General features: G+C 36.4%; 1 protein-coding gene across 6 annotated transcripts in view; it reads left to right on the forward strand.

The window, feature by feature from the left end:
* Positions 1–21,025, forward strand: part of Eph (Eph receptor tyrosine kinase) — a 1,260,465-nt gene that overhangs the window by 986,127 nt on the left and 253,313 nt on the right. For all 6 annotated transcript variants that reach the window (XR_011336069.1, XM_069846836.1, XM_069846837.1 and 3 more), the window contains exon 4: positions 20,476–20,555. Coding sequence is in view for 5 of the 6 variants with exons in the window: in XM_069846836.1 (XP_069702937.1) it covers positions 20,476–20,555 (80 nt within the window). In the remaining variant the exon portion in view is untranslated. The remainder of the gene's footprint in view (positions 1–20,475; positions 20,556–21,025) is intronic.

Here is a 21,025-nt window from a genome sequence, read left to right on the forward strand (position 1 = left end):
GATTACAACACCTTTGAAGAAGTACATGGTCTCTCCGTCACTGGCAGTACATGGCGCATAGATACGAGTATAATAGCTTTCAAGGAATCTACACGATCTGGATTCATAATTGATCCCACTGTGCGTTTCGAAACTAATGAGGAACAGCCAGCAGAAGTGGATAAGGATATATATATATATATATATATATATATATATATATATATATATATATATATATATATCTACATTCCATATTACCTCCAAAAGTACCAGCTAGAAGAGCTTGAAGTAATCGGACTTCTGGTTGGAGCAAGAGGTATCCGCTACTCTCTTCATGAAAGATGTGTTTAAGAGGCTTGGAATACCTACATCTATTATTCCGATTGTAACTTTAGCTGCATTGAAAGGATCAATTGCTCTCCTGAAGCATCACATTCGAAATGAAACAAAGTTCATTAGCATTCTTTACTTTTTTTTTTTTAACATTTGCCTCTCTAAAACTAGGTATATTTCCACCAATCACAAAAGTTATTTGCAGCTATGTACTTGGAGTTTCATTGTCAAAATAAAATTAGTGGTTCACTGAACTAGTAAACATTTATATGGTTAAGTACTCTTTGTCTCAAAATTAAACTGGCATCTCATGTTCATCGTACCTGCAAGGATCAACGAATGGTGGACAAAGCAGTGGAAGGGAAAGACAGTGCATAACGACCGTAGTTTTAAACTATCTTGGGTTAAGCAATTTTCATGAATATTATATGAAATAGTAATATACGTTACGTTTTCATGGTCGAGGAAAAGATTGAAAAAGCGAAACGTAGTTGAGTTTTTTTTAATTTCCGAGAACATGAAAACAAACATACCGCTCATGTATCGTACATTATTTTGTGCGAAGATCGTTTATTACATATCTGAAAGACGAATTTCTAATTAGTTGCAATGAAATCTCCATCTTGGTTTCTGTTTAATGACGGCAACTTCGGAACACCAAAATATCTTTCTTCAACATTGTTGCTATAAAATGTTTTCTGCTGTGTTTACTATACTCCAGCAGGCCGTGATATACGTCTTTCCCCCCCCCCCCCCCCAGTCTATAAATGCGAACTTAAAGCAAACGGTAAGGTTATGTAATGATTTATTTTTCATTTTAATATTTTAACAACATTATTTATATAACATATTGCAGTAATAACATCGGCATCTGGAATCTTGTTGATTTTTTTCACGGCTTCCTTAATGTTACTTGTATCAGGAATGCAATAAGTTTCGTGTAGTAGAGTTTACTTAATTTTTGCAAATATTTAAAAACAATAATTAACATTGCAATTTAGGTGAAATTGCTGTGGTAAGTTTCCAATTTATAATTATTACTATGTTAAACGTCTCTAACAATAATATGTTAAAAGCCTAAAGCAGTAAAATGAATGTGGCGCTTAAGCGGTAAGAAGAGGGAAATTGTTATGTGTGTTAGGTTGGGAATACTGAATGTGGTATTTCACACTTACCGCGTATTGGTTCTGTGCGGAAAACAAGCAAATACGCACGATCTCGCACAAAATCAGATGGTGTTATTTTCTGGAAAATACCTAAGGATTTTTTTTATGTATATATAAACAGCAATTAAAGTTTTGTCAGACTGTGCAGAGAACTACCTCTAACATTTCGAAGAAGTCGTTGCCTACGTTAGTAAGGTTAGCCACATAATAAAAAAGAAAGTATGGAAGAAGTGCCTTATTGACATACATTTCACGGTAGTCCCCATCTGTTATAGACGCGCTGCGAAACAATTAACTGCACTGTGCAGGAATCAAGTTGGCGCAATCTAGAGGGCGGGCGAGGAGACATGTTCAATAGAGCGATGTGAATGCTGTGAGATGGTGGCACGGGAATTTAGCACGGTTTCTGCTGGCCACCCTCTTTAATTTTCTAGGAAGCAGGATGTAATTTTCTTCTTCACTCAGACAGCACATTTCAGACGTTATGACACGGTGCCGACATTTCAGAAATGTCAGACACTTCACAAAAGTTTAACGTTCGGATCAAAACTTCTTCCCTCGAGCACAGAACTTAACAAGCCAACTCCAAATAGCTGCATGTAAGACGACTTGTAATTGGTTAATGAAATTCTTAAAAAGAAGAGGAGGGGAACTAATTCATCATTTTGTACACCTCATAAAAATGAGATGACTGTAGTTGCTGCAGGAAACTTCATGACGAGGCAGCGTCTTGTGAAATTGAATCGTTTAAGAGGCCCTTGAATTTCACAACCGTTAGAAACAGTGGCCACCCCAAGGAAAATTTTCAACGAGAGACATATTATTATTACTAATATATGATGTGATATAGTTATTTCTACAACTCTTATTCGTAACAATGGTTTTTAGAGGAGAAAAACTCGCTTCGGCGCCGGGAATGGAACCCGAGTTCTTGGTTCTCATACCGAGCGTTCTAACCACTGAGCTACGCCGAAGTTCAATCCACAGCACCGGATCGAATACCCCTCCTCTAGTGTTTTTCCCTTTGTGGCTTGACTCTATGTTCGACATATAGGCCTGTATTACCATAACAGATAAATTCTGTAGGACCTTAAAAATCATCCAACAGTGCATATATACTGCAGAATACCGGCCACCAAATCACTCAGTTGAGTGCGCTCATTGTATAATGGCAGTTAACTTAATATATTTCACTTAATTTGTATTTAAATATCTTAATGTTGTCAATTCTAATAGTTATAGTATTAAATTTAAAAAGTTATGTATGGATTTTATAAATAATGAAAAATTGTAAATTTAAATTGATATATTCTTATTGTATGGATCGCACTAGATGGCCTAAACAGATTCTTACTTATGTACCAAGAGGAAAGAGGAAATTGGGAAGACCACGAAAGCGCTGGCATGAGACCGTAACAGATCCTGTAGGGTCTAATACGTGACGGATATGATGATGATATTCTTATTGTGTAGTAGACATAAAACAAATTGTATTATATACTTCTTAATTTAAAATTAGGAATCCGCCACTGACCACGAGTTCTCTTCTTTCAGGAGTGCGCCAAAATTTTATCTGTGTATACTATATTTTATTTTACAAGTATTAGCAAAATAAAATAACAATAAAATTTACTTGAAGTACATTCACACTCATTTGGAAAAAATTTTCGTAATCTTGTATCTTTCCTTCAACAAATTCATTTGAGAATACCCTATATCTTTCGCTTTGTAGCCCATCTTTAACCTATCATTTCGGTTTAACTCTGCTTTTTGTGGCTAGCGCTAATAATAATAATAATAATAATAATAATAATAATAATAATAATAATAATAATAATAATAATAATCATAATAATAATAATGGTTTATTTTAACTGGCAGAGTTAAGGCCATACGGCCTTCTCTTCCACTCAACCAGTATGATAAAAAATTGCTACAGTGCTATGAATATAACATAATTAATACAATACAATACAATGCAATTCAAAGCAATACAATACTACAAATACAAAATAATATAATACATAATTAATATAATATGACGACAATTCTTTTCGTCTTCACAACACCAATAAAATAATTATGTAATAATAATAACAATAATAATAATAACAATAATAATAATAAACATGTTTCTTTTATTAGGATGCATTGTACTTGTGCGTCTGTACTGAACAAGAAGCGAATTAATACGGACCAGAAATACTGACAGTAATACTGATCGTGTAGGGTGGTTAATTTTTCATGCGTTTACGTATACAACCTGGGGAGAATATTGAAGGAATCAAGTTGAAAACGAACGTTCAATTATGATGCATGCGGCTTTTGTGTCTACACGGTGCGCCGTGTTGAACGTCATTTTCAGTGTGTAGGCTATATAAATTAATTAATTAATATTAAATATCAATCCAATACTTAGGCCTATTTGATTCGCAAAATTGTGCTTCAACACTCCATAGGCATTCGTATTTGCAATAATCTCCAATGAAGCTAATCGTACTTGCCGCCATTTTCAGCTTAAAAGTTCCGCCATCACCAAACAAAAAAAATTTCAATTTATTTACTGCCATCTAAAACAAAAGCTGTTCGCGACATGTTACTGTTGAACGAAATACTCCCAAGATACCCAGCGGCGATGGATAGCTTTCAACTGCCCCATGCGCTCTCATTTTTAGTGGAAAAAAGTATACAAGTTGAATGTGTTTCGTTCACTCTTGCGTGCATTGCTTGAATGCTTAAAGTTAAAAGAAAAGTTAAACTGTGTAGATGTACCTTTATTAACTCAATATTATTGATCATTATTACTGACCGTAATTGGAAATTTATCTTTTGAAGAGGTGGAGAAGTTCAAATATCTTGGAGCAACAGTAACAAATATAAATGATACTCGGGAGGAAATTAAACACAGAATAAATATGGGAAATGCCTGTTATTATTCGGTTGAGAAGCTTTTATCATCCAGTCTGCTATCAAAAAATCTGAAAGTTAGAATTTATAAAACAGTTATATTACCGGTTATTCTTTATGGTTGTGAAACTTGTACTCTCACTTTGAGAGATGAATATAGGTTAAGGGTGAAAGAGTAATGGAACGGAGAAAAATTCTCTCCGGCGCCGGGATTTGAACCCGGGTTTTCAGCTCTACGTGCTGACGCTTTATCCACTAAGCCACACCGGATTCCTCCCCGGCGTCGGAAGAATCGTCTCAGTTTTAAGTTCCAACTCTTGGGTTCCCTCTAGTGGCCGCCCTCTGCACTACGTCATAGATATCCATGAACCTAGGACCGAAGTCCACACATGTGCTGAGGTGCACTCGTAATGAGTGACTAGTTGGCCGGGATCCGACGGAATAAGCGCCGTCTTAAATCACGAAGTGATTTACGCATATCATATATATTATTATAATGTACCGAAGTACATATGATATTTCCATGCAGACATTCTGCGTCATCATGCGATGAAAGAGTAATGGAACGGAGAAAAATTCTCTCCGGCGCCGGGATTTGAACCCGGGTTTTCAGCTCTACGTGCTGACGCTTTATCCACTAAGCCACACCTGATTCCACCCCGGCGTCGGAAGAATCGTCTCAGTTTTAAGTTCCAACTCTTGGGTTCCCCCTAGTGGCCGCCCATTACTCTTTCATCGTATGACGACGCAGAATATCTGCATGGAAATATCATATGTACTTCGGTAAATTATAATAATATATAGGTTAAGGGTGTTTCAGAATAAGGTGCTTAGGAAAATATTTGGGGCTAAGAGAGATGAAGTTACAGGAGAATGGAGAAAGTTACAAAACACAGAACTGCACGCATTGTATTCTTCACCTGACATAATTAGGAACATTAAATCCAGACGTTTGAGATGGGCAGGGCATGTAGGACGTATGGGCGAATCCAGAAATGGATATAGTGTGTTAGTTGGGAGGCCGGAGGGAAAAAGACCTTTAGGGAGGCCGAGACGTAGATGGGAAGATAATATTAAAATGGATTTGAGGGAGGTGGCATGTGATGATAGAGAATGGATTAATCTTGCTCAGGATAGGGACCAATGGCGGGCTTATGTGAGGACGGCAATGAACCTCCGGGTTTCTTAAAAGCCAGTAAGTAAGTATTACTGACCGTGTAGGGACTGCATTATATGACATCACGGTGGCCCAGGGGCAAAAAACTAAAAAATCGAATGGTATGTTTTGCATTTTTAATATCTTCAGTCTTTTGTCCATTAGTGTACAAGCTACCACATATCTTACTAAGTTAATCGAAAATAAAGCAAGAATATCACATATGCGTGCAGCTTTTTGATGAAATGACACTTTTGTGAGTAATTTAAATCAGAGAAAACAAGAATCGGAGTTCTTTTTTTCCAAAACGTAATGGAAGATTGTCGTGATCCAACTAAGCTCTAGATGTACGTGATAGGTGCCGTGGGGGGGGGGGGATCTTAGGTCTGCAGCGACAGGAATCTCTCCAAACCATTCAAGGCGTTTGTTACTCATTTGCCCCTTTCTGAACTCAGCACTTACGGCTATGGAACACATAAAATAGCACGAGACTCGTTAAATCTGACCCTGCGCTGTTATAAACCAAATAATAAAAATACCCAGGAACAAGTTTTTATTGTTATTTAACAAGACTTGCGGGTGTCACGAAGCCGAAAACAAAAATAAAGAGTGGGAAGGGTGTTATTTGTTTTTCAGCTATTAAAATCGATACTGTCTTTTAGAGCTTTGTCGCTTCCGGAAACTAAGCATTAATGCAAGAAAGAAAACGAACTGCACAAGGGAAGGAAGACATTGCCGGCGGGGGCAGAATTATAATTGGTTAAATTCAGCAGTGCGCCCTTCGAACGGTGCAAGCCAGTTGTTCTCTCGTTAAAACCAAGTGCAATGTTTGTAATTGTAGACGTCGGGTCTTCTCTATGTTTCGTCTTCTCTTTTGATCACCAAAGAAAATTTTACGCACCATTATACATTCTGCCACTGAATAATTTCACACTCGTGTATTTTAATGAAATCTCGAGAGGATTTGAAAGCTTTCCCTTTATTCTTTTTATTTCACCGTTAAGCTTGCAGCCTGTTCCGACATATAGTTTTCTATTTTCTTTGATGTTGATTTCCTTCACAATTACATGCCGCGTTTCCTACTGTTTCGCTATTGTAACATTCTTTTTGCAATACTTACAGTTTTATTATTTAAGTTATCACAGTTAACAAATTTTTATCTGTAGTAATGTCACGAGAGGTCTGAGATCTGCCGATAAATCCACGAGCGACTATTTCGTGAATAAAATAAAAATGTAAATAATATATCCCTAAAATTCGATCACAAAATGTTAATAATTGTATATTTACGAGTACTTAACCTATTATTATTATTATTATTATTATTATTATTATTATTATTATTATTATTATTATTATTATTATCGAGAACATTGAAATTCTTAACCAGCGTGTTGAAGGATGTCAGCAGATTATACAGATACCTGGATTATGAATGATATGAAATCTAAATTATTTTTCTATACAGGAGGGGAAGGGAAATGGACCGTGGCAATGAAAATTCCAACCCGGCATTTGCCTAAGTAACTGTGGATAACCACGGAAAAACTAGTCAGGTTTGTCGAGCGGGAATCGAACCACAGACCACCCCCCGAATGCGAGTCCCATGCGGAGCGCATGAGCTCGGTAATTTGTCCCAAATAACGTCCCTTTCAACCAGAAATTTCAGTTGAATTCAACTATGTATCAACCTTTGTCTCCGGCATCCAAACAGCTGCTGTAACAGGTGGGTTATACTTACTTACTTATTGGCTTTTAAGGAACCCGGAGGTTCATTGCCGCCCTCACATAAGCCCGCCATTGATCCCTATCCTGAGCAAGATTAATCCAGTCTGTACTATCATATCCTACCTCCCTCAAATCCATTTTAATATTATCTTCCCATCTACGTCTTGGCCTCCCCAAAGGTCTTTTTCCCGCCGGCCTCCCAACTAACACTCTATACGCATTTCTGGATTCGCCCATACGTGCTACATGCCCTGCCCATCTCAAACGTCTGGATTTAATGTTCCTAATTATATCAGATGAGGAATACAATGCGTGCAGCTCTGCGTTGTGTAACTTTCTCCATTCTCCTGTAACTTCATCCCTCTTAGCCCCAAATATTTTCCTAAGCATCTTATTCTCAAACACCCTTAATCACTGTTTCTCTCTCAAAGTGAGGGTCCAAGTTTCACAACCATACAGAACAACCGGTAATATAACTGTTTTATAAATTCTAACTTTCAGATTTTTTGACAGCAGACTAGATGACAAACGCTTCTCAACCGAATAATAACAGGCATTACCCATATTTATTCTGCGTTTAATTTCCTCCCGAGTATCATTTATATTTGTTACTGTTGCTCCAAGATATTTGAAGGAAAAATCTCCAATTTTTATAGTTTCATTTCGTACAATATTCTGGTCATGAGACATAATCATATACTTAGTCTTTTCAGGATTTACTTCCAAACCGATCGCTTTACTTGCTTCAAGTAGAATTTCCGAGTTTTCCCTAATCGTTTGTGGATTTTCTGCTAACATATTTACGTCATCCGCATAGACAAGAAGCTGATGTAACCCGTTCAATTCCAAACCCTTTGAGTTATCCTGAATTTTCCTAATGGCATATTCTAGAGCGAAGTTAAAAAGTAGAGGTGACAATGCATCTCCCTGCTTTAGCCCGCAGTGAATTGGAATGTGCACCAATATAGAAATGAGGCAAATTCCTATTTCAAGCCCAACATTACGTGAATCAAGAGGCTGCGTTAATGTTATAGACCGCGATCGGCCTATATCAATGTTTCCATTCTGAGTTGAGCACCAAAATAATGATTATATTTGTAGAGTGCTGAAATAAATTGACTACTCGAACTAGTGTTTGACGTAAGAAGAATTTTACGACAGGCTGTTAGAGAAAATGGAGTTTTCTTTTCCTGATAAAAACTTTTCGAGCTGTGGGTTCTATTAAAAACGGGCTTGTCAGAAGCGGTTATGTTTCGGCTTTGTAAGGCAATGCTGTTGCTAATGATGGAATTCACAATCGTTGAGAATGTCCCGTACAACTGGTATCTATAAAGAACTCATTTGAACCCGTCTCGATCCTTGTTAAAATTCCGGGACCGTGCCACATTATAAGCCGGCGTATTATTTTAAAAACCTTGTTACAATTTCAATAGCATTAATTTCCTGTTAGTAGTATTAAGTTTGAACTTGTTAGCCGTGTTATTTTCTTGTTTCGTATTAGCGTGACCTCATGTGATTAAAAGCTGCTTCCGAGGTCGCTCGCATAAATTTTCCATACTGTTTACTTTGTACAGGTGCACGAGTTTACAGCATGAATGCCTAATTTGACTTTGTATCTTATTCCCTTAAGTTCAGACGCCAACTTCTTCCCATAAAAATAAAATTCGGAGTGACAGATGTAAAAGAAAGAAAAGATGTAGAAAGAAAAACAAAGGAAAATGAAAAAGCGACGAAGGAAATAAAATTAAGAATGATAGTAGAGTAATGGCCAGTTTGCCCAAGTAATGTTTAATTTTGCTTAACGAATATTAAATTAACAGTCAGTTTATTTTTAACGCTTTGTTAATGTATTTTCCATTTGTTCAATATAATTTTCTTTAAGATAACCAACACTTAACTATAACGTCTGTCAGCACTATTTTAAGTACTCAACAGCAGTTGGTAATGATTCTACACATGTAAGACAATTTTTGATTGGCTAAAATTAATCTTTAAATTCTATATTATAGAGTGAGTCATGAAACTTGCATAAAATGACAACCTGTTATAGTACTCCACGCCCCATAAACAAACAGTTGACAAATGAAAGTTGTAGGTGACGTGGTGAATAATAATTACAAAGTAAGGTTATATTTCCTCATTGCTATTATGGATACGAAATACGAAAGAAATAAAATGACTCTGATGTATTTAAACAGTCCAAAGTATTTTTTAAATGTTATATTACCAGTCATATGCTAAACATTCCCTACATACAGAGAGACACAAAATATTAATTTCGCAACTTCTGTTCGAACAGCTGTGGAGACATCGGCCATATTTAACTAACTGTTAAACGAGTTAACTGCCCGAAATCCTACATTTAAAATTAACAAACTGGTAATAATCTGTTAAACCAAACTGGTGTTGAAAACATACAATTTTATTAATTAACAAACTGTTTAGAGTTTAACAGTCATTAAATTTTCTAACAATACGTGGAAAAACCGGCCATAAGTAGATCAATCTCTAAGTTAATCAATGGAGGAAAAAATATAGACATCTTTACAAGTGGATAATCTTGATGATTATGGCATGAGTGAATGATGACAATTTTCATGAGTATCATAATAAGATTATCCACGAGTTGGATACAACATTTTATAGTATCTTAGGATTATAAATTGTAGGACATAAATTATGAAATAATTCGGCATCCATATCTGAGTGTCACGAATGTCATAAGATTATTCACGAGTTGGAATACAACATTTTATGGCATCTTAGCATTATAAATTGTAGGAAAGAAATTGTGAAATAATTCGGCATCTATAGCTGACATAAGTGTTGATGTGTTCGTATTGATCATATCGATTAGTTGCGCCTGGCATTGGGATTGAATAAAGAGAAATAGATGACCTTGCAGGTATTACAAATTCTAGTTATACCTTAGGTATCAAATTTTATGTTACAAATGTTTCTTTGAGAGATAATAACACCAAACGCGATCACCGTAAAATTAATAATACTGCATTTAAAAATCATGCAACCGCTTGTCATTTGTAGACACCTCCTAGAGAAAAGCGGTTACATTTCCAAGACCAGCGGTCCTGAAGTTGATAATTGTTTTTCTCAATTTTGAAATGTACCTTTCATATAATATATCGCAATTGTTTACATCACGGATTGGAATATACAGCTAGTCTTGAAGGCAGACAATGCCATTGGAAAGTTTAGGGAAGTTTAGTTTCAGAATTACCGCTACATGAATACATAAGTGTTCTGCAAACTGCATTCTCAAATCTTTCCTATTTTCTGCCTTCCTCTTCGTGTTCAAATATGATCCATATATTTTAATGTCATCTATCATCTAATATCTTCTTCTGTCCCGAACTCTTCTTCCGTTCACCATACCTTCCAGAGTAACCTTCAATTGACAGTTCTTAGCCAGTGACCTATTTCTCTTCCTGATCAGTTTCAGCATCAATCTTTCTTCCAACACTGCTTCATTTCTTATTCTGTCTGTCCGTTTCTCTTCACTTCATTGTAGTGTCCATGTTTCTGCCCCGTACAATGCCACACTCCATGCAAAACAGTTCACTAGTCTCTTTCTTAGTTCTTCTTCCAGAGGTACATAGAAGAAGCTCCTTTTTTTCTATTAAATTTGCAATTGAAGAGTCCACTGCAAGAATGATGGATGTCATTTGGAATACATTTTTCAGGAGAAGCAATAGAAAGTTTGAAATCCTTAGTGCTCAAAGCTTAACTGTGATTTTCCGATCATTACTGGACAATGACTATCAGTGTTAATGCCATATAACTTTGTATGTACATTCTATATTATCTTAAGCTATGCATTGACAGTCTTGGTTCATTTTCGACAGGAAAGTGACATCCATCATTCTTGCAGTGGACTCTTCAATTGCTATCCTCCTTTTGACTTCCTGGCAGCAGCTCATGTTACTGCTTATAGTACACCACAAGTATTTGAAGCTGTCCACTTGCTCTGCTGCCTCATTTAGAATTCGCAAGTTTACCTTCTTTTCTTTTCTTCCTATGACCATGCTCTTCATCTTATTTGCATTTATCTTCATCAAATACTGTTCACAGCTGTTATTTAACTTCAGTAGCATATCCCTTAGTATCGTCTCCTCTTCTGCTAACAACGCCATGAATTAACGTTAAATATTTAGTTTGGACTGCCTCCGTGGTCTGTTGGTCAGCATGCTGACTTCCAGATCAGGAGGTCCCGGGTTCGATTCCCGGGCTCGGCTCTCGGTCAATTTTTCTTGAAGAAGAAGTATTCCCTGGGTGTCTAGAGTCTGGAAATTTGTATGAATGTGAGTGTGATTGTGAGTGTGCCGGGTTAATATTAATTAACCAATCATCACAAATATAAAAATAATACATCAGGACTGTCGCTGGGCAGTAACCTGAACGCACGTTTCAGCGTCACATTGTTGACAAGTAACTCCATCTGTTAGCACAACCATAAAGCATCTAATAGATGCTATAGAGTTACCAACAACGAAGAAAAAAGTATATATATATATATATATATATATATATATATATATATATATATATATATAGTAGGGCTATACAGACGTGGACAAATTATTAGCAAAATTGAAGATTTTTATTATATATTTTTACAAAATATGATTCTTCAATTTAGACTACAGTTGACATTTTTGCGTATTTCCAAATTATTAGCAAAATTGAAGATTTGTATTGTATATTTTTATAAAATTTAACTCTTCAATTTGGACTACATTTGATATTTTTGCATATTTACAAATTATTAGCAAAACTGAAGGTTTTTATCATATATTTTTACAAAATTCGATTCTTCAATTTGGAATACAGTTGACATTTGGGATATTTCCAAATTATTAGCAAAACTGAAGATTTTTATTTTATAGTTTTACAAAATTTGACTCTTCATTTTAGACTGTAGTTGAAATTTTTGCTAATTTACAAATTATTAACAAAATTGAAGATTTTTATTATATACTTTTAAAAAATTTAACTCTTCAATTTAAACTAACGTTGACATTTCTGCGTATTTCTGTCTATTGTAATGATAGAAATATGCAAAATTGTCAACTGTAGTCTAAATTGAAAAATCAAATTTTGTAAACAGAATTATCATAAAAATCGTCAATTTTGTTAATAATTTGTCCACGTCTGTAATTGCCGAGGTTCGAACCCAAGTTTCGCAGTGTGTGCAAAGTTTGAAAATAATAATTTGACAAGTTTTTTGTTCTCTCTGAAACCGTCCTAAAAGTGAGATTAAATGAATCCGCGAAACGCATTGCAAAAACATTAATGATGAAACAGAGAGCGAGTGAGCGAGCGGGCGGGGCATGGCAGCGAACTAAAATGTATGCATATCGCTTTGTGATACAGGCTTCCCGTTCCGGCGCCAACCACTATATTCATCCGAAATAAAGTTCGCTCTCCTCTGTCTGTGTGGTCTGATGGAAAACGAAAACCGAATTTACATAAATTTCGAAGGGGGGAAAAGGGGCTTTTTGAAATTGTGCTGTATTACATAGAACCGAGTGTGTAGAGAGAGACAGAGAGAGGGATAAAGAGAGCATCTACATATCTCACATGCTAGTGCAGTAGTTGTCGACGTCGTCGAAATTATATGATTTCCATTGCAAATTGGTTCCCATAGAAAAAGATTTTGCCTTTAATTCTCATCCAGGCTCCGACTTGCAGCCTGCGGGCCCGGAGGTGGGGGTGGGTGCTTCAGCTTGCACCCCTCTCTCTGTCTCTCTTGTGCATGCTTCATCCTTTTGCTTGCGAGGGAGGTAAATAAAAAGGTAAAGAGAAAATGTTCCAGCGAAAAGAAAATTATTTACTAAAATGATGTACAAGGTGGAAAGACGGACACAAAAAGTGTAATTTGATGTACGATCGTAAAAAAGAAATGGTGTGAGCTGTAGTAAAGACAAATTCAAACGTTCTTACAGAAAAAAAGCATAGATTTCTGGAAACTGTAATAGGAAAAAAAGTTTAATGGTATCTTTTTCTGGTCTCATAATGAGTAACATTTCGTCTTTATACAGGGACATCATTTTATTTTTACTAACATTTTTAATATTAACCTGGCTATATCTTTGGATTAAGGTCTAGAACCGGAAACACCGCTTGCTCCCCCTTCCAAGACTGGAGTTCGATGATACTGGAGTAAAATACAAATCACTTCACTAGGTATAGGAGGGAAGAAAAGTAGTTCATCCATTTATGTAAACTAGGAAATATCGCAATTTTGAGTTTGATAATTTCCATTAGGTTTTTGTTTAATCAAAATACAGTACTGTATTAACACTTAGTGTTTTTACTCACGAATTGAGCTATCCATTCGGACGTATTAATTATGCAGTGTAGCCTATATTGTACTTTACATCACATCAGCGTACAATATAGAGAATGAAGTTAAATTAAAAAAATAATCATAATATGGATATTTAAACACATTTTTGAAAATGGTGGCCGTTCATTTCGATACAAGCTTCAGTTCTTTTGTGCATATTATCTCACTATAGACTATTGTACCTAATTCCAATTACCAATTTCGTCCTTCGTACTAGTAACTCATGTTGAAATAATTCTGTACCTACTCTATAAAGGAGTACCTTACGTACTGTAAATTCAATCTTCACTTCTGCCCGATCCGAAAAGATAAAATTACTCAGAAATGCTATCTACTGTCCGTTCAAGTGGTTTTGTCGTAGGAAAGGGGGGAAATCACGTGACAGTTAATTACTTAACGAGGCCCTTTTATTTAAGTTATTTTAAACAGTTGTATAATATTACGTAGACGTCCAATTCCTAACAGAAATTAATGTTTTCAGAAAAGAGCTAAGACAGCCCAGCTACTAGACTTTACAGAGGGACGAACAGAAGCAGGTGGGGGAGACCGGGATGCGACGTAGGCAAACGGACGACAATACCTGTGCGAAATTATGATTCAATATTGAAAGCTCTTTCGTCACTGGAAAACGCGAACATATTTCTGGAACGTACTATAACTCACTAACTCAGTACTGTATATGCGGTCTTGGTTCTGTGTGGTGGAGTGTTGGAAGTTTACTAGTAGAAGGGGTGGAGTGAAGTACATTCAAAAACTCAGGTACAACAAAAATTGAAGTAAAAATAAAATGATGTCCCTGTACTAATTTAAAATACACACCGACGTAACTGCACGCCACGGAGAGGAAACTACTACTATGCGGAGAAAGCTCTGTTGAAACTTTTAGTTGTAAGGTTAGTTAATTGATTCTTGTCACTCTCTGCCCGCGATCCTCTGCTGCATTAGTTCTACGTACTTATAGTTATACGAATCACAGGGCGGTCCTTGGCTTGGCTTTTCGAGGGCAGGACCCGGGACGTACCCTATACGAAATACGAAAAGCCTGAAATCCCGTAAGGGCAACGGCCTCCTACAGTAGTGTAGGGTGAGCTGAAGGTCTACTACACTTGGGGAGCCAGCCCAAGAGAGCTTACACTATACACTTACAAACTAAACACATAAACAAATTATACTAACTAAACACGAAAAACAATACAGACTGAACACATAAATTATGCAAACTAAACATCCACACAAAAATATGCAAACTGAACACATAAATTATAATCTGAACACAACTGTCCACACTAAACACACGATAAAAAAGAAAAAATTACACAAACTGAACACAAACATAGTCTTAACTCACACACAATCTAAATACACAAAAGCCTATACCAATTGCACACATAAATTGTACAGCCTAAACACACATACTATCTAAACTAAACACACAAAAACGATACAATTGAACACAAAAATTATACTAACTAATACATGAACTATACTACTATACAAGGAGTTAAACTATTCAAACTAAAACACACAAAACCATACAATTGAATACAAAAATTATACTAACTAAATACATGAACTATACCAACTACACACGGAGTCAAACTATCCAAACTAAAACACACAAAACCATACAACTGAACACAAAAATTATACTAACTAAATACATGAACTATACCAACTACACACGGAGTCAAACTATCCAAACTAAAACACACAAAACTATACAACTGAACACAAAAATTATACTAACTAAATACATGAATTATACCAACTACACACGGATTCAAACTATCCAAACTAAAACACACAAAACCATACAACTGAACACAAAATTTATACTAACTAAATACATGAACTATACCAACTACACACGGAGTCAAACTATTCAAACTAAAACACACAAAACCATACAACTGAACACAAAAATTATACTAACTAAATACATGAACTATACCAACTACACACGGAATCAAACTATCCAAACTAAAACACACAAAACCATACAATTGAACACAAAAATTTTACTAACTAAATACATGAACTATACCAACTACACACGGAGTCAAACTATCCAAACTAAAACACACAAAACCATACAATTGAACACAAAAATTATACTAACTAAATACATGAACTATACCAACTACACACGGAGTCAAACTATCCAAACTAAAACACACAAACCATACTACTGAACACAAAATTTATACTATACACAGAATCAAACTAACCAAACTGACACACACAAAAATAACTATATAAACAATACACATACTTAGGCTTATACTGGCCCATTTTGCGCCCTACATATGCAACGACCGTTCAAGTCAGATAGCCTGGCTGGCATTCGTGAATTCGATGCTAACAAGTGGGCCATCGCACCTGCCTTAGACCTGACAGAGGCACGTCCTATTGAATGAATGAATGAATGAGAGGGAAATGGGAGGAGAAATTTTAACGGGACCGGGAACCTTCTATCTTAACACATGTTTAATTAGTGAAATTTTGCCTACTACAAAACTGTTCGGAGTAGAGCAATGAAAATTTTACAACTTATTTCTGACACTCTTATAAGTAATCTGATGGAAGAGTTTTAAAAAATAATAAGATTGCATAAATTTATTAATTGTTTTTCTGGATGTGTATATAATTTTTTTACAAAAAAAAAAAGCAGCCCTAAATAAGGGCTCGAATAGATCGGCCTACTAATCAATTCATAAAGAATAATCATGAAAACCAATTGTGTGACAATTTGAAAGGAAAAAGAAAACATTAAGATAGATGATATGAAAACCTAGGAAATCATTTACAATAAAAGTTTGTTGGGTACAAATGATTACTAATTATAGCTAAGGATGATTTTAACACATGAGATCCTATGGCATCAATCGTTGCATCAGAAATTTTAAATTAAGTTGATTTAAAATTTCTCGTGGGATCTTGCCACGGGCACCGAACATGAGCCCAAAAACTGTCCAATGTGTAATGTGGTATTTATTGTGCTCCAAGATGCTGACAACAAGGCTCATATATGACTTGTTTTTCACGACACACCTCTTGTGGCTGTTGCTCATGCATCTCGAAACGGATTGTGGGATCAAGAATGACACCCTTATCCTTCTGCCGATCAATTATGATGATATCAGCACGTCTAGTAGAGCCATCAGAAGAGACGCAATCTAATTGTTTTCTACATTTTTCAAGAAATCTGTTTAGAAACCGCTGTGTCAATTTATACTACAATACCAACTAAATACACACAGAAAATTTGAAATAAATCTATGGAACACTTTATACAGAAAAATACAAACTTACGGAATATGGCTGCCAAAGTTATCAGAACACTCCAGCTGCATAATCCTCGTCTGAGATAATTTTTAAAATATATTTCCATAATAATAATAATAATAATAATAATAATAATAATAATAATGATATGAATAAATGATATACCGTTGGAAAGAGGATTTTTCAGAGAATATAAATCAATTAAAAAAAAAAAAACTGGAATTTTTAGCATATTACAGAGTCCCGGTCCCCTTAAATGACACACGAGGAAGCGTTCTTGCAAGAGATTCCGGGCTGAAAAAAACTGAATATGTGAACTCGAAGCCTGTTGGCCGCTGTCTCACTCCGACTTTCGCTGCTCCACTGAAGGAGCTGCGGAAAACGTTGAAGGGGAAAATGCCTCAAGTGGACATGGACGAACCTAATAGGTTCTGACATTACAGGTTGTACTGACTGTGGATTATTTCAGGGACAACAAGTTCCTATACGAAAAATATTATATTTCGGCCCTGCTATAAGTTCCTTCGTAGCACAATCTTTTGAATCACCCGGTATGCTGAAAGCCGAGTACTGCTACCGATGCTAGAGTTGTCCGTATGTGTATACAGGTTAAACAATTTGGAGAAAGCTGAACGGTACTTCGAAATTTACAGTTTCTAGGCAGTGTTAGAATTTTTGTATATGAATAATAGTAATTATTATTATTATTGTTATTATTATTACAAAGGTATAATTGAAGACCTTCCCGAATAAGGATGCAACTAATACAACTGTAATTCATGTTTCAGGAGAAATGAAAACTATTTCAGAAGCATATTTAGACCTATACTTACTATCATAACCATTTGACTAAATAGGGAGACAAGTTCATTCAGCCATTGAACGTAATAATTTTTATAAATAAATGCGTTCACTAGCAATAAATTAAAATTCAATTCAAGCTGGACTAATTTCGATTATTTGGCATATCGGATAAGTTACAGTCTACACACATTTGGAAGTCACATTTTATTTCTTTTTCTCTCTTTCTCTCAATTTGTTCATCCCTTGCTCTCCCTATCCCGCTCTCCCTCTTTCCCTTTCTCTTTGTCTTTCTTTCATCCTTTCTTTCTTTCTATGTTTCTTACCAATTTCGACGTCGACGTTTGTTTTTTTTTGAGCCACATTCATTATAGGAAGATACAGATTGCAGTCCTTTCGGATCGTATGGTCAGCACAATAAAAAAAGTCCATCGCGATGACAAAATAGGACCTCACACAGGGGGACAAACACTCATTACCGTGGACAGAAACATTTTTTTTTTTTCAAACCATGGTCCGCTTATTCAGAAAACGCGTATGATAACCACTAGCAAACCAAGACGGAGGACTGCTTCACACAAATTTAAATTGCGTTACCTTTAAAATGAAATAAATACTTCTATTATAAGCTTGTATTCTGTACCAGAAAATACAAGGAAAGAAAACGTCATTTTAACTACCGTAGGTAATTTTGGTCTATGGATAGGCCTAACTAAAAATGTCGGTGTTCATTATGGTGTTGTGCAAGTCTTGCTAGTTTATTTAACAACAATATATCAACTATATGTTTTGTGGACGTGAATGCTGTTCACACAACGTGCACGCTTGGTATACAATATGGCATACAAAGGCATAGAACTGCAGCATGCAAGGAGTTGAATAGCGTCATGTAACCCTGCGGTTGTTGACTCTCTCATTTTAGAGCATTTTTAAACAGTTGTAACACCTATTATTATCGTAAAACCTGTACCGGGACGCTTATCAAACAAATCGACTCTGTTTAACGCCAGCATGAATGTTGATCTAAAGCTAGACTGAAAAATTGTATTGATGTTGTCATGTATACAAACATTTTCATCATAGCTCCCAAAACTATTTTTCTATTTGATGAAGGATGGATGGAGCGGAGGAATATTCTCTCTGGCACCGGGACTCGAACCCGGGTTTTCAGCTCTACGTGCTGACGCTTTATCCACTAAGCCGCACCGGATTCCAGTTCCGATGCCAGATTGAATCCTCTTAGTTTAAGTTCCATCTACTAGTTTCCCTTAGTATACGATGAAAGAGTAATGGAACAGAGAAAATTTCTCTCCGTTCCATTACTCTTTCATCGTATGATGACGCAGAATATCTGCATGGAAATATCATATGTACTTCGGTACACTAAAATAATATATATGATATGCGTAAATCACTTCGTGATTTAAGACGGCGCTTATTCCGTCGCATCAAGGCCAAATAGTCACTCATAACGAGTGCACCTCAGCACATGTGTGGACTTCAGTCCTACGTTCATAGACATCTATGACGTAGTGCAGAGGGCGGCCACTAGAGGGAACTCAAGAGTTGGAACTTAAACTGAGACGATTCTGTCCGACACCGGGATGGGTATCCGGTGTGGCTTAGTGGATAAAACATCAGCACGTAGAGCTGAAAACCCGGGTTCAAATCCCGGCGCCGTAGAGAATTTTTCTCCGTTCCATTACTCTTTCATCGTATGAAGACGCAGAATATCTGCATGGAAATATCATAGCCTATGTACTTCGGTACATTAAAATAATACAAATTCCCTTTAGTAGCCAACCCTCATGCACTGTGCCACAGATATGTAACAGTGGCACAATGTCCAACACACTATGTGCAGAGGTGCACTCATTACGAGTGACTAAATGGCCGGGATCCGACGGAATGTGCGCCGTCTTAAATCACTAAGGGCCGTATTCATAGACATTCTTAGCGCGGGCTTCCGGTGGATGATCAGCGAACTAACGTTTTTCGTATTCATAAACCAGTGTTAGCGATATTATATCGTCGCCTGAATGCAAGAACTAGGTAATTCGAAATTTGCGTTTTATAGTTACCTCATTTATAGCATAGCAAAAATCGCACAAAATGTAACCCAGGATCTAGGTAACTGATCGAACAATAGCAGCGACATCTATTTTCCAATATAACAAATAGGTAAAAGAAAACGAGACATATTCCTTAGTGCAATAAATAAGTAAAGAGGCGATGTCACAAAATATGAAAAATTAAGTTACCTAGTTCTTGCATTCAGGCGACGATATAATATGAATCCTGTACAAGTAACCAGTCGATAACCGGGGCTAGTTTAGCACGCTCGTAGCGCGGGCTAGCGTAATGTCTATGAATAGCACCCTAAGTGATTATTTACGTATATCCTATTACTGTGATGTACCGAGGTGCATATAATATTTCCGTGCAGGAATTCTGCATTACCATATGGTGAAGGATGGGTGGAGCGGAGATAATTTTTCTCCGGCACTGGGGCTCGAACCCGGGTTTTCAGCTGACGCTTTATCCACTAAGCCACATCGGATTCCACTTCCGATGCCGGATTGAATCCTCTTAATTTAAGTTATATTTGAAGAATGCATGGACACAGGAGGTTCATTTTCGTTATCATGTGGACAAGACACACTTTGAAAATGATCTTCTCAAATATATTTAAAGCATTTTTTACTCAACTTAGATTAATTTAAGAAAAACTGTTATTTTGTGTTTTGCAGTTGTGCTGCTGGACACGACGCAAGAGGCCACGCTGGAATGGACCCGCTACCCTTACGGACCCCAAGCCAACACACCGGGGGTGAGTGTTGCCCATTACTCAATCCTCATACATATTTAGTTGGAGAAGGGAACTAACGGTTCTCTCTCATCAGCGGAATCATGTTAAAATTGTCCTTGTCACGACAAAATGAGATCAATTAACGGGTAGTGACGCAATGCGAGTGAGTTGCGGGGCCGCCTGAACGCAGGTCACGTGGGAAACCCACCAGAATCCAAGTATCTGCGTACATTCATGTAACTACTTCGAAATTGTACATTACACTTCGCTCAACGGATACAGACTGCCCTGCCAGTCTCACATTAGCATACGCACATCATGATGACAGGCTCGACAGAGCAGGGATCAAAAGATGAAAATCGCTGTGATCAATTCCTTGCAACTTCGTCTTCAAACTGTGGTCTGTCTCTGTACTTTACGAGGGCGTTTTCAAAATTAAGCCTCCTAATTTTTAATTTGAAAATGGCTGTAGTTATTTGAGTAAAACAAAA

This window comes from Periplaneta americana, chromosome 15 (genome assembly GCF_040183065.1).
Source record: "Periplaneta americana isolate PAMFEO1 chromosome 15, P.americana_PAMFEO1_priV1, whole genome shotgun sequence".
NCBI lineage: Eukaryota > Metazoa > Arthropoda > Insecta > Blattodea > Blattidae > Periplaneta > Periplaneta americana.